Source organism: Balaenoptera acutorostrata, chromosome 2 (genome assembly GCF_949987535.1).
Source record: "Balaenoptera acutorostrata chromosome 2, mBalAcu1.1, whole genome shotgun sequence".
Lineage (NCBI taxonomy): Eukaryota > Metazoa > Chordata > Mammalia > Artiodactyla > Balaenopteridae > Balaenoptera > Balaenoptera acutorostrata.
The window spans coordinates 174,448,551-174,466,492 of NC_080065.1; the positions used below are offsets into that span (position 1 = coordinate 174,448,551).

The 17,942-nt window shown below is 55.8% G+C and overlaps 1 protein-coding gene across 3 annotated transcripts in view; it reads right to left on the reverse strand.

The window, feature by feature from the left end:
* Positions 1-202: 202 nt before the first annotated feature.
* SIN3B (SIN3 transcription regulator family member B) overlaps positions 203-17,942 on the reverse strand; it is a 37,708-nt gene continuing 19,968 nt past the window's right edge. For 2 of the 3 annotated variants that reach the window (XM_057540668.1, XM_057540666.1), the window contains 13 exons: positions 16,939-17,028; positions 16,363-16,481; positions 12,314-12,521; positions 10,905-11,021; positions 9,633-9,871; positions 8,714-8,897; positions 7,345-7,948; positions 6,960-7,129; positions 4,272-4,445; positions 3,891-3,983; positions 2,649-2,743; positions 2,235-2,439; positions 203-2,134 (listed from right to left, as the gene is read on the reverse strand). In XM_057540668.1, coding sequence (XP_057396651.1) covers positions 1,904-2,134; positions 2,235-2,439; positions 2,649-2,743; positions 3,891-3,983; positions 4,272-4,445; positions 6,960-7,129; positions 7,345-7,948; positions 8,714-8,897; positions 9,633-9,871; positions 10,905-11,021; positions 12,314-12,521; positions 16,363-16,481; positions 16,939-17,028 — 2,529 coding nt within the window. In that variant the 3' untranslated portion in view covers positions 203-1,903. The remainder of the gene's footprint in view (positions 2,135-2,234; positions 2,440-2,648; positions 2,744-3,890; positions 3,984-4,271; positions 4,446-6,959; positions 7,130-7,344; positions 7,949-8,713; positions 8,898-9,632; positions 9,872-10,904; positions 11,022-12,313; positions 12,522-16,362; positions 16,482-16,938; positions 17,029-17,942) is intronic. The other variant, XM_057540667.1, reaches the window with a different exon arrangement.

Sequence of the window (17,942 nt, forward strand, 5' to 3'; positions counted from 1 at the left end):
GGAGGCGGGGCCGTGCCCCGGGGGAAACAGGACCCTGTTGCGCAGCCACAGGGAAGCCACGGGGGGTCCCCACATGGGGTCTGAGGACTCCCAGGCGCGCCTGTGCTGACACTCCCTGCGGTCAGGCCAACTACCCTGGCAGTGAGACGTCACCCCCAGATTTGCTCACAGGAAATGACTGACCGAACCTCACAGCTTTAGATTAATATTTAATTTTTAACTTTAATGTGCAAATAAATAGAAAAGGAAAACTACATTCAAAACAGCTGCAAAGGAAGAACAAGCCCCAGAACAGAAATTCTTCAAAAACAGAAGAGATGCTCCCTAGAAGCATGCAGGGTGGGGGGCTTGGTGGGGTATGGCCCGCACCCCGGGCCCAGGCAGAGGGCACAGGAGGGGCTGCGGGCTCCCGAGGAGGACGGCTGCCGGGAGGGTCTGGTTCAGGAATTCTGGTAAGTTTCCTTCTTATAAAACAAGGATGCGTACAAAGTGCATGGATTACACGTGAGAAAACCCGGGTGAGGAGACACCCAGGTGGGACAGGTTGGCCTTGGAATCGCCCAGGCCTGGAGTCACAGGCTTTGCAAACCTCGAGTTCCACAGGTAAACTTCTAGAAACACATCTCCGATTCCCGGAACCTTGGGTTTGGCACAGCTCAGCTGCAGGAAGGCAAGGGCTGCGGCTGGCAGAGGCGGCTGCGCGGGGGTTCTTCCAGGCCCACGGCTCAGCGGAGCCCACTCGCTGATGGTGTCAGGGGCCCGGCCAGAGCTTCTCACGGTGCAGGAAGTTCAAAAAGCTGGTTCCTAGCCCGAACTGCTTGGCATTCTTGGCACAGAAGAAGCTTTTGCCCCTCACACGGTACCCGCCCCGGGTGGTGGCCACCGGAATGGAGGCGTTGGGGCGGGTATGCGGAAGTCCACGAAGAGGGCTGTCACCCCCAGAGAGGCCGTGGGACTTGGCCGTTGTAGAACTTACAACCACTAAGAGAGCATAAAGGAATAAATATGTGTGTGCATATATATACTTCTAGAACGTCCATCTTAGGTACACAACCGCACCCCAGGGCCCTCCCAGGGTGGGACCACTCGAGCTCAGCGGGTGCGGCAGGCCAGGCCCCCTCCCCTCACGTGCCCAGAGTCCAGCTGTCGGATCAACATGGGGTTTGAGTCTCTTTTTTTTCCAGAGCAGGGTCTTCTGGGCAGCTCTGGTGCTGCCTGCCCACTCTATGTCTGGATGTCAAAGCAGGATCCCAACAGCTTGGCTGAAAGGGCTCTTCTCACTTTCAAAGTGACTGAGGACCCCAGGCACCCGCCGGGCCAAGCCGATGCCCGAACTGTCAGATGCAGGTTGTCGCCCAGCTTGGGAAATGTTTCTAGAAGCTTGGGAAGGACATGCTTTTCAAGCAGGTCCACCTGGGCCCGACTCCTCCGATGTCAGGGACCCTCAAACGCTGACCCCTCCCGAATGTGAGCCCTCGCGCGGCTCTTCACCCACTTTCACCAAACGCAGAAAACAACCAGCGGTGCCCAAGCCTGGGGATTTGGCACGTGTGACGGGAGTAGCCCAGCAGGCACGTGAATGCACTCTCTTGTGCCTTGACCGGTGCACTGCTCCTCCCCCTTCCAGCGGGGACTAAGCCCCTAGAGTTCAAGTGCGGGGGGGGGGGGGGTGGTGGTTTACGTCTGGCACAGGACAGGCCCAAAGGAAGCGGGGAAGCCAAGAGGGATGGCAGCGTGGGGCCGAGAGCCGACACAACCCGCCCTTCTCTGGAGCTCACAGCCCATAGCAGCAAGGCTGGGGGACGCTCTGCTCCCCTCACACTGTTCATGAAAACGCCCGATGGACACGCAGGCCAAGGAAGCAACTGCACTAAGTGCGAGTCGTGGTGCCCGTGTGGGAGCGTCAGGGCGAGGCCGGGCGGCGGCTGTACTGCACTCGGTAGCGGGTTACCGGCAGCCCGTGCACATGAGCCGTCTCGCAGAGCGTCTTGCAGGGCACCATGTCCTCGTCCTCCTCGCCCATCAGCCAGTCCTGCACCAGGCTGGCTGCCTCCACCGGCACGTTGTCCTCCAGCCAGCGGCTGTGCCACTCCTCGAAGTGCTGGTGGTGGCGCAGCAGGACCAGGGGCTGCACCTGCAGGGGGCGGGGGAGAGAAGAATCAGGATGGCCCAGGCACCCCCAGACAGCTGTGGGCTGGCCCCCAGGGTCCCGGGACGTGGGCAGGGAGGGGCACCTGCTTGGCCCGGCCGAGCGTCCCGCGGCGGTACATGTAGTCCTCGGAGTTGACGATGAACATCATCTTGTGGGTGCTGAGCTTGAAGCGGCAGTCCACGTTGCAGGCGCTCTCCACCCCGACCAGCCGCTTCCAGGAGCTCTTGGCCTCGCCCCGCAGCGCGCGCACCTGCTCACACTGCCACCTGCGGAACTTCTTGAGGTTCCTGGGGGCGAGAGGAGGATCTGCAGACTAGAAGGTCCTTGTGGCCCAGAAACACTGGGAAGATGCCTGACCTCCCAGGGCTGGAGAAACGCAATCTGAAGCAATGAAAACCACCACCCAAACCCTTTGATTCCGTGAAAACTAATAAAACCCCGTCACGCTGGGTGCTGGCAATGGTGGGAGAGGCCCCCGGGCCCGAAGTCCGCTCACCTCTGCAGGAACACAGGCTTCAGGAGGAAGCCCTCGGTGGGCGAGCTGGACGCACCCTCGGTCCCCACGTACTGCTCCACGTACCGAGCCAGGTGCTTGGGGGACAGAGGGAGACACAGCCCAGGTCATCAGAGGCTCCCGGGGACTTTGTCCCCACCCCTCCCGAAGCACTAGGATAACAGCTATGGAGGACCCTGATGTGTGATAGAGACCAGCAGACCGCAGCTCCCGATAAAGGGCTCAGCTGGAGTGGGACACGCACACCCAGGCCACCATTCAGACGATTTATGGCCTTTCGTGCTTAAGTGGATAAATCCCTGCTGTGTAACGACTTTTCTGTATCCATCACGTGGTAAGTTCACGTGGAACAGGAGGCCCCTGACACGGAGGCGAGCGGGGCCTGGGGGACATGTGGGCAGGAACAGACGTGAGGACACAAACAGCAGGGAGGAAGAGGGAGAGAGCTGGCAGGAGTTGCGGGTGAGCAAAGGGTGGGGCCCGAAGGGGTCACCAGGTCCAGGGCAGACACGGCCTGCAGCGTCCGAGGGATCCTTCAACTGCTCACCACCCTGTTAAAGCACGAGGCTCCTCCAGACTCAAGCTTAACAAAACCACATTTGCTGGAAACTTCTGGAAGGGACCGGGTGTGCAGGCCCCTACCCTCATTTTGGAAAGTGTTTCCAGCGAAGGGCGCTGTGAAGGGAGCCCCCGAGGCTGTGGTGGGCGGTGCACCAGCTCTGCGAAGGCGGCTTGGGGCTTCTGGGCCCTGCTCCCTGGCGTGCGGGCACCAAGTGGAATGTGCACCTCAACGTGTGGGCCAGGCGGGTTTTCTCCTGGTGGTCGGGGGGCACCCAGAGCTCTGAGCTTCATGCACGGGGAGCGCAGCGGCCACATGCCGTGGGGTCTGAGTGACTGGGCTGGCCATGGGTGGATGGCATGGTGTCGGCAGCAGGTGGCAGGAGCCGGGGTTTGGGGGGAAGCTGGCCTGGCTCCCACACGGCCTTCCGGCCCTGGGACACACACCCCTGGCTCCTGAGAGGCCACCCGCAACCCCCACCTCCCGTTGCGTTTCCAAGGAGAGCGTTCAGCCTGCACAGAGGCTTCTCTGGTGGACGTTCTGCGGCCTGTGCTCAGCCAGCATGTGCCTGGGCTCCCGTGGTGGGAGCCCCACGAGGCTGCCTGTGGCTGCCCCCGGCCCCCACGGTGTGCACAAGGCACAGAGCACAGGGCTGCGGTCCTCACCTGCACCTCTAGTGGGTCCTCTGTCTGGGCTTCCTCGGTGTCCAGGAGCTCAATGGTCATGATCACCTGCCCTTTCCGCTGGAGGAACATCACCTGGGGAAGGAGGGGGACAAACAGCCTGAAGCCACGAGAACAGCCCAGGCCGGCAGAGGATGAGGTCAAAAGGTCATCAATGATCCCTCTTCACCAGCCTCCAAGCCCCATCCTTCCTTGAGGAACCACGTGCTGGGCGCCCACCTCACAGGCCCTGTGGTGCCCTCCGGGGCCGGGGCCTGCATCCAGAGGCCCAGCGAAAGCAGCACACGGTACTGGGCTCCTGTCGTGGGCGCCCGCCGTGCTCCCCCCAGCCTTGTGTGGGGCTGAGCGTGGCTGGCCTCTCACCTTAAAGCAGTTCTCGTCAGCCATGCACCGCTCGGCCTTCCACTGATAGCTGGTCTCCCTGGCGGCGCGGACACAGCGGGAGGACAGGTTGCCGCCGGCAGCGCCCCGCTTCTTCTCGTTCAGGTAGAGCTCCACCACCTTCAGACAGACATCGTCGCTCACGAGGTGGTGCAGCTGCCGGGGAGGGAGGGCCGGTGGGTGCCTGGCGTGTGCCCGCCAGGAGGGGTGAGGCACAGCCACCGCTCCCACATCCTGCTGGAGCCCCCACCTCACCCAGAGACGGTGTGGCAAAGTCCACGGGGTGGGGGCGAAGACCAGCGTCCAGCGGGCTGTGCAGGGCGACCTCCATGCCGGATGCAGACCAGAGCAAACTAGACCAGACTAAACCAGACCAGACTGGGGCAGACCAGGCCAGACTAAATCAGAGCAAACTAGCAAACTGGACCAGACCAAAAACGAGACCAAACTAGACCAAACCAGACAAGAGCAAACCAGAGCAAACTAGAGCAGACCAGCAAACCCTGCCTGGGTATGAGAAATGCACAGAAAAAATACAAAAGAAAATGTGCCAAAATGGGGATGGTAATCATAAAAGCAGTGATTATCTTCCCCCAGTGTTCAGTCATAAACACAAGTAATTCCTTTAATACCGATAAACATACTTAAAACCTTTAGGCTTAGGATGACACAAGGATTGGAAAAAGCCGAGGCCGCAGGGTCAGACGGAGCCGGCGTGAGTTGGCCCCTCTGCGCGCGAGCTGTGGCCCAGACAGGCTACTGCAGGCTTAGGGCCTCAGGCTCTGCTGTGTGTGTCCCTCTGCTGAGTGGCCTCAGGCTCTGCTCTGTGTGTCCCTCTGCTGACGCGTGGACACACGTGGGTCTCATACGGTGCCTGACATCCGGCACATTCCCAATCAACATTAGCTGCTGTTACTGAAAATAAGAAATCCTAATTTAAAAAATAAATAAAAGGAAGTAAAGAGTGTGGATACAACGCTGCAGGTTACAGGTGTTGCATGGAGGGGCCCTGTGAGCCACACGTGGGGGTCCTGCCCTCACTATGCCTCTAACTAAACAGCTCCATTTTTATTGCGTCTTTTATCTTTTAAAAAGGGTTTTACCGGAGACATTTGTGGAGAGAAGGAGTTTTTTTTTTTTTTAAAAGGCATGAGTCAAAGTATATGGTCCAATCCTCCTGGTGCTACAGATGGGGCCGCCGTCCTGAGAGCTGTGGCCTGTTGGGAGCCGACTCGCTCAGTCCAGGAGAGATGAGAGAGCCCTCCTTCTCTACCACTAACCCCCCGCCCCTGGGCAGGACCAGAGTGGGCCAGGAATCTGGAAGCTTCCCCCAAGGCTGGCTGTGCCTGCCTGCACCCCACCTGGGGGAGCAGAGGTCATGCACACATACGGCCCACAGGGGATGCAAAGCGCTGCTCCAAGGGCCCAAATGGGAGCTCCTCCCTGGAATCCTTCCCTGGTGGACGATGAAGGAGCCAACGGGCATCTCAGCAGACAGGAATCTCAGAGAATCACGCTGCCTGGACATAGCCAGATGCTGAGTTTATACAGCTTCAAAACCAGGGACTCTATCCCAGTGTCAGAAATCGGCAGCGGGTGCCCGTGAGTGGGGGGTGGCTGGAGGGAGCACGGGTTGGGTGTCCATTTGTGAAGACCCACCGGGCTGCACACTGAGGAGTCGGCACTTTTCTGTATGTGTTTTACTTCAATAAGAAATTTGTAAAACCTGGAAGGCACTGCCATCTTTAAAATGTTTCTAGTAACTGTACCTGCGTGGCAGAGCAATGACATCATTCCTTCCTCTGCTTCTTTTCCACTTTATGATGAACAGCCTCACTTGATAACCAGGAAATGAAAAGTCAAGCTGAACAACAACTCGAGTGGTCACCAAGCAGGACCCACGTCCCGGGACCACACCCAACTTGTCTGGGGCTTTGCTGTTTATATACTTATGACCAATTTCCTCTTGTTGGCCTTCAGCCGTGCGTGATGCTGATGCACGTCACTGACATTCCCGCACCAGGAAAAGTGGGCCAAAGGTTCTTTACATGTTGCCAAACAACCCTCACGAAAGGTTTTTCAACAGGGGCTCACACATATCCTCGCACACGCACATGCACAGCAGCACTGGTCGCCATCGCCAAAAGGTGGAAACAACCCAAGTGTCCATCAACGGATGAATGGAAGAACACAATGTGGTCCATCCACACAACGGAATGTTATCTGACCATAAAAATGGATGATATACTAACACACGCTACAATGTGGATGAACCTTAAAAATGTTATGCTGAGTGAAAGAAGCCAGACACAAAAAGGCCACATAGTATGTGATTCTGTTTATGTGGAATACCCAGAACAGGCAAATCCAGAGAGACAGAAAAGGGCTGGGAGAGGAGGGATGGGGAGTGACTGCTGATGGAGACAGGGTTTCTTTGGGGGAAGATGGAAATGTTCTACAACTAGTCAGAAATGATGGTTGCACAACACTGCAAATGTGCTAAATTCCACTGAAACGTTCACTTAAAACTGGAGAATTTTACATTACAAGAATTCTACCTTAATTGAAAAAAAAAGGAAAGGTGCCAAGCACGGGATCAACCGCAGGCGCAGGAGTGAAGGAAGGGACGCGCAGAGAGGTGCTGCCCGCCGCCCGCCCGTGCCTGCTCACCTGCCGGGCGATGCTCTGCACCAGCTTGTCCATGGTGAAGCCCACGTAGGCGTGGATGGTGAACATCTCGCGCAGGGTGTCCTCGTACTGCGTGGGGTCGATGCTGCCCTCCAGCAGGCTCCGCACCATGTCCAGGAAGGCCGGGTAGTACTCCTCCAGCTCCACCTCACCTGAGGGGGCGGCACCGCGGTCACCGAGGGCCCGGCTCCCACGCGGCCACCACCGGGAAGGATCTGGAGTCTCCACTGAACGTGAGCAGCCCACGTTCACCGCCTCCCACCGCAGGTGGCCCGTGGCTCTGGGGCGGCTGCTCGGCGGGCCCGCCTCCCCTCCCGGATCTCAGAGGCAAGCCCTCATGGTGTCATCCCTGGGCCCAGGGGCTCACTTGGCTGCTTCAGCCGCAGCTCCATGGCGGGGTCGTTGCCCTTCTCCCGGCGGCCCTCGCAGAGCAGTTTCTCCCTTTCCTTCTCCGTCCGGTACTCCAGGAGCTGCTTCTGTGCCTGGCGGTAGATCTTCAGAAGCCTGGAGCACAGGGTCTGATGGAGGCGCAGGAAGAAATACCAGTTGTTGTTGGCGAAGAAGAGGCTGTAGACGTCGTCCAGGGGCTTGTGCTGCGGCGGCGGCTGCTCCGTGGCCGGCGCCTCGCCCGAGGCCCCCTTCTCCTCCGGGGCGCTGCTCTGCGGCCCGGGCGCTGGCTTCTTCCGGTCACCAGGGTCTGCACTCTGCCCCTGGGGGCTCCCCCGGCCCTCATCGGCGGAGTCCTCGGACGCGCCCAGGCCCAGCTGCGGGGAGAAGAAGAGGCTGGGCACGAACTGGTGCACCAGCTGGTGGATGGTGCCCTGGTCCTCCTTCTGGATGGCCGGCTGCCGCTTCACGTAGTAGCTGATGAGGGCGGCCGCGTCCTCCAGGATCTGCCGGTCCTCGTACACGAAGATGAGGTGCGGCTCGCTGGAGGGGGCGCTGCGGCCCTCCGAGTGCTGCTCCTGGTGCTGGGGAGACAGGGCGGCCGTGAGACGGGAAGCGGCCCACTGGGAGCACTCCAAGTAGAGGGTCCAGGGCCATGGGGCTCTGAGGGCATCACAGTGGCTGGGGGCCCAGCTGAGCTCTGGGACCAAAACGAGGCCGAACTCCCACTACCAAGGCCTGCAGCAGCACTCAGAGGCTGGGGGAAACGAGGGGAGCGGCACCCTGATTATTCGCGTCCAGCTGACCCAGGCTGCCTCGGGGGTGAGGAAGGCTCAGGGAGGACCACGGGCCTCTGCCCACCATCATTCGTTCACAGACACTTGGCTAGACCCTGGAAGACCTGCGACTGCTTGCTCTCCAGCCCCACCCCCGCCCCCCCAGCCCTGCACACCCGGTCCGTCACCACCCCGCAACGTCCCCTGCCTCTGTCCTTTCCCCACCTGCCACCAGCCCTTCCATGGTCCTGCCATCACCCGGTGCCGGCACAAGCCTCCCACCTGCTCGCTCCCGTTCACCAGCCCCCGCCAACCACTCCCCTCACTGAGTCCAGAGCCACACAAGAGCACGGTCAGCCCTAGTCGCCCCCCTCTGCTGACAATGGCAGGGTGGCCTCAATCCGCCTCCTGGGCCAGCCCTATGCTGGGTGCTACGGAAACACCCATCCTCACCCTTACGCAGCCCTGCGAGGGCAACGGAGACACAAGAGAGCTGGCCATCTGCCCGAGGCCAGGAGAGCCAGAGCTTGGGCACGGGCAGCCTGCCCCGACCCCGGCTGAGGAGGGCCTCACCTCGTCATAGACGCTCTCAATCTCATTGAGCAAGCTCTTGGAGCGAAGGGCCTTGGTGTCGTTCTGCTTGAAGTTCACGGCCTGGTGGTCCAGGGACTTGAGGTACGCCTTCTCATACTGCTCCCGCCAGATCTTGTTGAAGCCCTGCTGGGCCTCCCGCCACTCCTCCTCTTTGGCCTTCAGCCTGCAGGGCCAGAGGGGCTCAGCACAGGGACAGCCCGGGACACCCGCCCGAGTCATCCCTGTGCAGGGCCAGCCTGTCTTCCACCCACAGACCCACTGGACACGTTCCACACTCGGGACAGCCAGCTCCAGGCCTGTGCAGTGGGCTCTGTGCTGTATAAAGGAGGGAGGGGTAACGGCCCCGTGGAACCCGCACAGCCAGTTTTACGGTTTCTCAAACATCGCTGTCCTGGCCCACAGAACTGACTGCGCTCTACGCAGCTGCTGGCTCGACCACCGGGCTCCCTTGCTCAACTGTGAACCCTGCAATGGAAGGGACTGTGTCGGGCTCGCCTGGCTCTGCAGCCCCAGGGCTGGGCACAGCACCTGGCTGAGGGCAGCCGCTTAACCAATACGTGTTCACCGGCACAGTGAGGGTCCCAAACATATGATTAAATAACAGGCAAGCGTGATACAGGATGGTCCCATTTGTGCTTTAAAGTAGTTACCTTTCATTTTCATGTTTAGATATGATTATGTGCATGGCAGAAAGTTCCAGGAGGACACAAACAACTGTTGACAGTTGTGCTTTCCTCTCGGGAATGGAATGGGGAGATGAAGCAAGACTGGAAAACACTGCAGTCAACCAGACTGAGACCCCAGGGACCCCCTCACGATTACACCCGTGACACACAGCACTAATGAGCTGCTGGGGGGCTCCCTGCAGCAGGCAGGGTGGTCAGAAGCGCGAGGACACCTTTTCAGGACGACGGGGACAGCAGTGACAGGGTTCTTCTTGAGGCTCTCAATGATCTCCGGAGCCTTGTCGCCGTAAATGCGGTGGATGGCGCGGCGCTGGATCACCTCCGACGTGCCCCCCAGACAGTCGTCCAGCCGGAACTTCTCCTGGTCTTCCGGCGCCATCCGGGAGAGCTTCTTCTGCACGCTTTCCAACACCCGGATCGTGGCCAGGTTGGTCTCCAGGACAACGTCTAACTAAGGAAAAGAAGCAGAAAGGGGTCAGCTGTCGGGGTGTCAGCGGGGTCCTAGGGACGGGCCTGGGCTGGCAGAAGGGATGTGCAGAACTGAGGAGGGGACGACAGACATCAGGGTGTGGTGGCCCTGACGCGGGTCCGGGGGACTGGAGCGAGCACAGCTGGTTACGGGGGTGAGAGGGCCGGTCCAGACCTGGGCGATGATGGCGCCACCTGGACCTCACCACTGGTGGACCCATCTGAGGAGGGGAACGGGTCCTAGGCTGACCCTTTCCACAGGCATCAAAAGCACGTTACACTCAGCAATGCAGAGGAAGGGACGCGTGGTACATACAGCCCCCGGGTGACTCCCCAGAACGCGTGCTGGGGGGAGCCAATCCCCAAAAGTTATATACCGTGTGACTGATTCCACTTAGGACAAAGTGAAGGAGGTGGAGGATAGGTTGACGGATGCTGGGAATTGGGGAGGGAGGTGGATGGGGATATAAGGAAACAGTGTGAGAGATCCTCCTGCTGGGGGAACTGTTCAGTATCTTGGCTGTGGTGCTGGATACATGGAGCTCCACAGGTGAGAGAACCGCACAGAGCTAAACACACATGTGCGTGCTTGTGCACAAGATACCCTGCCCCCCCGCGCCCCCCACGAATACAAGTCCAACTAGGGAGACGTGAATAAGATCATGGCCGGGTCAATGTCCATATCCTGGCTCTGACACTGTGCTATTTTTTAAGCTGCATGTGAACCTACAATGATCTCGGTAAAAATTTTTATTAAAAAAATTAACTTAAGTGAACCTAATTTTAGTTAATGAAACCACACACACACAGTACCAACGCCTAGCCAGCCTGGAGGCCAGCAAGGCAGAAAAGGGAGGCTTTCAGGAGCTGCCCCCTGCTGGAAAGCACTGGAATCCCTGATACTCTAAAGGAGACCAGAGGGCTCAAGGAGGATCATGATACATCCCAGGGTGCAGAGGAGATGAAGTGGGGAAAGCGAGGGCAGGGCCGTGGAGAAGGCGGGCCCGCACACACACCTCGAAACGCTCGTCCTCACAGCGGTGCAGCTGCTCCTCGTAGGGCGTCTTCTTGGAGCTGACGAAGGTGGAGTCCTCTGACCAGGAGGGGAAGGACACCCAGGTGTCGTTCAGTACCTGCACCAAGAGGAAATGCCGTGACCAGCGCGGCAGGCCCCCGCTGCCAGAGTGGTTTACTGTGTTGTCCAGCGTAGAAGATACGAGGATAAGTAACAATACTGATTTTACAGGAAATTGCCTTATCATACAAATAGTAAAATTACTTTTAAAGTGGTTTTAAGGGAAAACGTGGCTTTGATCAAGTGAAGAAATCTTACTATCAATACTTTGGGGTTGGCAAACTTTCTCTGTAAAGGGCCAGATAAATATTTTAGGTTTTGCAGGTCATTTGGTCTGTCAGGTCTACAGGGACACATCGTTTTATTGCGCTTCACAGATACTGCTTTTTTTTTTTTTTTTTTAAACAATGTGAAGGTTTGCGGCAACCCTGTATCGAGCAAGCTTATCGGTGCCATTTTTTCCAACAGCGTTTGCTCGCTTTGTGTCTCTGTGTCACACTGTGGTGATTCTCACAATATTTCAAGCTTTTTCATTATTATTATATTTGTTACAGGGATCTGTGATCAGTGACTCGCTGAAGGCTCAGATGATGGTTAGCATATTTTAGCAATAAAATATTTTAAATTAAGGTATATACATTGTTTTGTTCAGACATAACACTACTGCGCACTTAATAGGCTACAGTACAGTATAAACATAACTTTTACATGCACTGGGAGACCAAAAAATTCGTGTGACTGGCTTTATTGCGATGTCTGCTTTATTGCAGTGCTCTGGAACCAAACCCACAATAGCTCCAAGGCACGCCTGTACTCAACTCTGCTCTCGTCCTGGTAAAGCAGCCGCAGGCAGTATGTAAACAAATGGGCATGTCTGTTTGCCGATAAAACTTTACTTACAAACACAGGCAGTGGGCCGGATTTGGCTCATGGGCCATAGTCTGCTGACTCCCAGACTACATATCCTGGAATCCAGCAGGCACTCTTGAATTCTGGAAATGCAGTAAGCCTGTCTACTAACCCTGAAAAAGTGTTCAGTGGTCAAGCTAAACAGAAACATGCTGAGGGCAGTGAACCTGGAACAGAGTGGGCTCAGGGCAGAAATAAAGCTCAGTCTAAACGACGGCGGACCAGGCCAGACCCTATGCAGGCGCCGTGTGCTCTGCGGCGTGCCAGAACCACCAGCAGGGTGAGACGCCGCCATCTCTACCCACGCATTTTGTTCTGGCACATCCCGGCACCACCCACCGCTCACTATCGGGGGGTCAACACTCGGTCTTCCACGTGGAACGCAGGAGGGGGTAAGGAGCATGCAGCACACAAGCTGACGTGAGCCCCGGGAAGCGCTACCTCCTTGCAGATGGCCGTCCTCCCGCTACACTTGGGCTGCTGGTAGGTTTTGGGGAGCGCCCGGTAGCTGGATCCGATGCGCTTGCATGAGGCGTAGTCGATTTCCCGGCTTATTCCATCCCCGGATCTGTCACTCATGGGTGGGGCGAAGGACAGCTCTTTCACCCCCAGGAAGGACTTGAACTGTGCAAAGAGTTCTGGAAATTTCCTTCAGAAATAAAGACAAGTCGGAGGGAGGTGGGAGGGACAAATTAGGAGTTTGGGATTAGCAAATACACACTACTATATATAAAACAGATAAACAACAAGGTCCTACTGTATAGCACAGGAAACTATATTTGGTATCCTATAATAACCTATAATAGAACAGAATCTGAGAAAGAATAAATATATATATCTGAATCCCTTTGCTGTACACCAAAAACTAACACAACACTGTAAATCAACTATACTTCAATTTTTTTTTAAAAAAGTCTAAAAAAAAAAAAAAAGAAATAAAGACAAAGGGCAAGTAGCATCCCAAGGGCCTTCTGAGAATGATCTAGAGATGTTAAAATGGCTTCACGTTGATGCCGGCAGTTAAAGATGGTCAGAATCAACATCAGAGAGGAGGGGCGAGAGGCAGGACGAGCATCCAACACGCGTGAAGCTGCCGCGTGTGTGAATCTGCCCTCCAGCCTCTGCCACCAACCAGGCCCCACCACTTGCGGGAGGTCCTTGAACACGCCAGATAAGATGACCTGGCCTGGCAGAAGCTGGGGTCAGCGATGTCCCCTGACTGGAAGAGGCTGGGCATTAGGCCATGGATCAGCAAACTAGTCAACCTCCCCACATCTGTCTGTAAATAGTCGGTCACTGCCACTCGCTTAGTATTGCCTGTGGCTGCTTGCGCATAATGCCAGAAGCTGGTTAGCAGTGACCCTTGGCCCTTGACAGATAAAATCTGCTTCCCTGCTCCAGGGCCTTCCTCCCTCACGAGGGAGACCCCCTCCCTAGACAAATTCTCATCACATAATGGTCGTGCATGTCAACGGGAAGATTTTAACACAACTGACCCCCAATGTCATCTGCATTAATGTTTAAATGAGTATCAAATCCTACAGAAAGGGTGCAGATATTTTGACAGCTGGTGTGATGATCCTGCCATGACTAAGTCTGGCAGTCTCCCCTCATTAACTATGTGCCCCGAGGTGGCCCGCCTGTAAGGACCCCCGCCAACTCAGATCACAAGGAAAACCCGCAAGCCAACGGAAATGCAGGGAAGGGAGACATCATCAACATCGGTGCGGAGGATGCCTGAGGTTACAGCGGGACAAACCACTCTGAAGGGGAGGCTTACCCCACTCCAGCCCCAACTCCAGCCACGCTGTCACCAGGTGACAGCTCTCTGGGCCACTGCACTCAGCTGCCCGTGGGTGTACAAACCCAGAAAGAAGCTTGCCCTTGCAAACACAGGCCTCATGGTGGGGAGGGGGGTGGGCGTGAACGCTAACCCAGCTGGGCATCAGGTCAAGATGCGCGAGCAGAAGCTGCTTCATTTCTCCGCTCTGCTGCACCCTCCCATGGCCCTCTCCCCCGCCTGGAGTCTCTAACTGCTGCTCACATGTCGAAACGGGAATAGCTGACCCTGACCGAGCTCAGAGCACTGGATTCTGAGCTGCACAGATGTACGTCGATGTGAGCGTGTCCAAATCCACGTAAAAAACCAGCCACGTTTTAGCCGAGACTGTGTGACACCTGCCACCCTGCTCTGGGTGGTTTTTCAGAGCGTTAACAGATCTTTAGCAGCCCCAGAAAGTTAATCCAAGTGAAAAGGTCACCCTGATGTGTGCACACTCTTGGGACCACCAAGGAAGCACCTCCTGATGACCCTAACTCGACCTTTGAGTATCCCAGCCCAAGAGCATAATCTCAGCATGGATTACAGGGGGAAACTGGAGATAAACATCCATTGTTGCAGACCCTGCTGAGAAAACCATGGAACATAACATACACTGTGCAGTCGCTAAAAACAATCATTTGGGTCTAAGAATTGCTGAGTTTAAAAAAGAAAAAAAGAGAAGACTACAGCCCAGCCTGACAGTGTGATGCCATTTATGTGAAACTCAACAGCCACACTCAGATCCCGAGAGCAGAGGATGAGCGAAGGGTGGGCTTCCAGGCCGCATCCCCCTGAACTCGCCCATTACCAGGCAAAGCTCTCTTATGAGAGCTTATCCTGGAGAGAGTGAGAGGTATCCATTCTGGGCCTCAGTTTCCTCAGCTTAAAATGTATTGAGACACATTGAATGTGTTTAAATTAATGAGTTCATGTAACGCCAAAGAAATTGGTCCCCTTTTCAGTTCTTAATTGGCCTGATGAGACAGGAAAGCGACTCATCACCCTGACACTGTAATAAAGGGAGAAATCAAGCATCTACCTTGGGTCACCAAAAGGTGATAAATACTGTTGAGATGCTCTCTTTTGCAACCCGCGGTGAATGAATAAACAAAGGAATAAACCACAGAAAGAACTCAGAGGATACCACTGCCTCCTGACAGACAGGGGGATGTGGGGGAATGTGAAGGTGCCTTCGGCAAAATGCACCCACGCCATGGGGATGCCAATGCAGACACGGTAAGGAATAAACTTGCAGAGGGAACCTAGAGATGAAGAGGGACGTACAAGACGTATTAAAAAACAAAACCCAGACCACGAGGTGAGACTGAGCCGTGTGTCTGGCGGTGGCCACCTGGGTTGGCTGCGCTGTAATTAGTGTAGGGAGGTGGTCACTCCCAAACCAAGGGAGGGAGCATGACTCAGATGGCAGGTGGAGGGGCTCCTGCAGGTTGGCAAAGGTCCATTTGTGACCTGGGCGGTGGGCACAAGGGTGTCTGCCTAATAATGATTCACTAAGCCGTTCTTCTGTTATGTGGTTTCCTGGATCTGTGTTTTATTTTACATTAAAAAAAAAAAGTTAAAAAAACTTTTTTAATTAATAGAAAGGGAATCAGGTAGCTGCCCACAGGGGCCGGCAGCCTCTGGGGCTGTCTTGGGGGCTAAACAGGGCGCCGCACATGTCATGTATAATGCGAACTCACCGTGTTCGAGATGCTATTTTAAGGGTCTTCAGGCAGAGCCCATTTGAAACTTTCTGAAACCCTGCACAGGTATATTTATGATCCCCCTTTGACAGAATGGAAACTGAGGCGCAGACGGGCTAGGAAACTCGCTGGGCATGACAGGGCTGGTGAGTGGGAAGCACACGGGGAGCCAAAGACTCCCCTCCCACAGCACAGGTGCACGACCTGCGATGCGCAGGCACCTCCCAGGACAGCTGCGCCCCCTCAGGGGCTGCCGGGCCCCTCGGGGGGCAGCTCACACAGGGCAGCAGGACGTGCTGGAAGCGGGTAACGGATCTGCCAACAGAGTTTCTCTCGGGGCAGCAGGGATGCTGCGCGATCATTTCATTCGTCCCAGTAATTTCTGATTCTTAGAATTTTAAAAAGCATAATGAATCTCCAGGGAATTACGCTGGGTGAAAAAAGCTGATCCTGAATGGTTACACAGTGTGATTCCATTTACATAATACTTTTGCTATATAACTTTAGAGAAGGAACACAGGTTTTAGGGGTTGTCAGGGGCTTGCGGTGTGGGAGGGACGTGGGTATGGGTATCAAAGGCCAACGCAAGGATCTTCGTGGTTCTGAAGCTGCTCGGTACCTGGACAGTGGTGGTGGACACACCAGCCTTCACAGGTGATACAGCTGTACACACACACACACAGGTAAAATGGGAAACCTGAAAAGATGGGTGGCTTGTGTGAATATCAACATACTGGCTATGACACTGACTAGAGATGTTACCACGGGGGAACGCTCCCCAGGACCTCTCTGTGTTCTTTCTTACAACTGCTGGTGAATCTATAATGATCTCTGTAACAACTTCAACTTAAAGACAAGATCGAAAAAAACACATATACTGTTTTCCAAAAACAACAGCAAAAGAAGGGTGAAAGGAGTTTACGGAAACAAAACCCAAGTGGGGAGCCCCGAGAAGTGTCGCTCACCCTAGAAATGGGCTGACCAGCTGGAGGAGCTCAGAGCCGGACACAAGCTCCTGGTTGAAGAGCGCGATGCAGCGGAGGAAGTTCTCGTAGACCTCCTGGCTCTTCAGCACCCTGCGCACCTGCGGGGAGAGCGAGTCAGGGGGCCCCTAGCGGGCCCAACTCCCGCTCCTGAGCACACTTGGTTCTGCTATCACCAGGTGCACACAGAGTCACCAACACAGGCGTGTTCTAAAGGGACTGGCTGTGGTCTGCAGCGGACTGCTCTCCGTGCAGTGATCTTTGGCTCAGACAGCATGTGCCCAGAGCCATCTCCCTGGCTCTGCCCATTGACTCTGGACAGAAGCCCCAGGACCATCCCAGCTTTAGAGATGACACACAGCTTCTGAGTGGCAGACACGTGCCCCCAAACTTGGTGTGGGCTCTGAGCTCTGCCTTTCCCACCTGTTTCGCTACCTCCTGCCCGCTGCCCACCACTGGCCGCCTGCCGCCTGCTCCCAACCCTGCCTGCTCAGATCTGAGCTGGGCGAGGCCAGCCTGGACGGGGGAAGGCCCAGAAGTCATGGTCCCACCGCTCACCTTGTCAAAGAAGGAGAACTCCTGCAGAGTCCCGTACTTCCCCACAGTGGCGATGGACAGATCTTTGGTACCACGGAGTTTCATTTTCTTCTGTGGAGAGAAATTCCATGCCATGGATGCTGTGTGCCTCCCACGGGCAGCCCCTGTGTCCATCTTTATTAGAATCATAACATCAGCAACGCTGAGCTCTCCTGATGGGAACCGCCATCAGGTGCTGGATGAGGTCTGCCCAAGACCCCCGTGGATGAACCTCTCAGGACCACCCACCTCAGCCTCCATGACCTAGTGAAGGGTCACACAACCACTCTGCCCACAATCTGGGATCTAACTTTCAGCAGTTTAGCGCTTTTGATGTCAGGAGGGATTGTCATAGAGTAAGAACAGCCAGGGAAACATGCCCCTAGATACTGTATCAGAAACCTCTTCCCCTGCCTGTTTCGTCCTGTGGGCCGTGATGGTGATGGGAAGGGGACTTGAACTTGGCCACTCTGCTGAGACATCGAGGACACTACAGAACCATCTCCCACATGCCTTAAGAATGATGGGGATGTGTCAAGAGGACACAAGAGCCAGCCCAAAGGGCCCCACTGGCCAGGTCTGGGACGGTTTAGGCAACAAGATAAACAGTGATAGTCACGGATTATAACCCGACTCTATGATGATATACATAATTAAATAAATGGAAATGAAAAAAAGCTCTTCCTTACAGTAGAAAGCCAGTAGAAAGTAAATGCATAAAGAATGATGGAATTAGAAAATCACCATCACAGGTGATGAGAACAACAGGAGCTGGACCTCAGTGCCTCTCACCCCCTAGCAGGGCACCTTGTGCAGTAACCGACCTGCGCAACTGTACACAGGGGCCCTGCCTGTGAAAGAGCTGTGATGGTGAAAAGGAGCAGACTGAGCAGTACATCCGGTTTCTGCGAGAGGAGGCGACACTCCTTCTCACACAATCTTGTGACCCAGGGGGAATAGGTGACCGGCCACCTCACAGGTGAGTC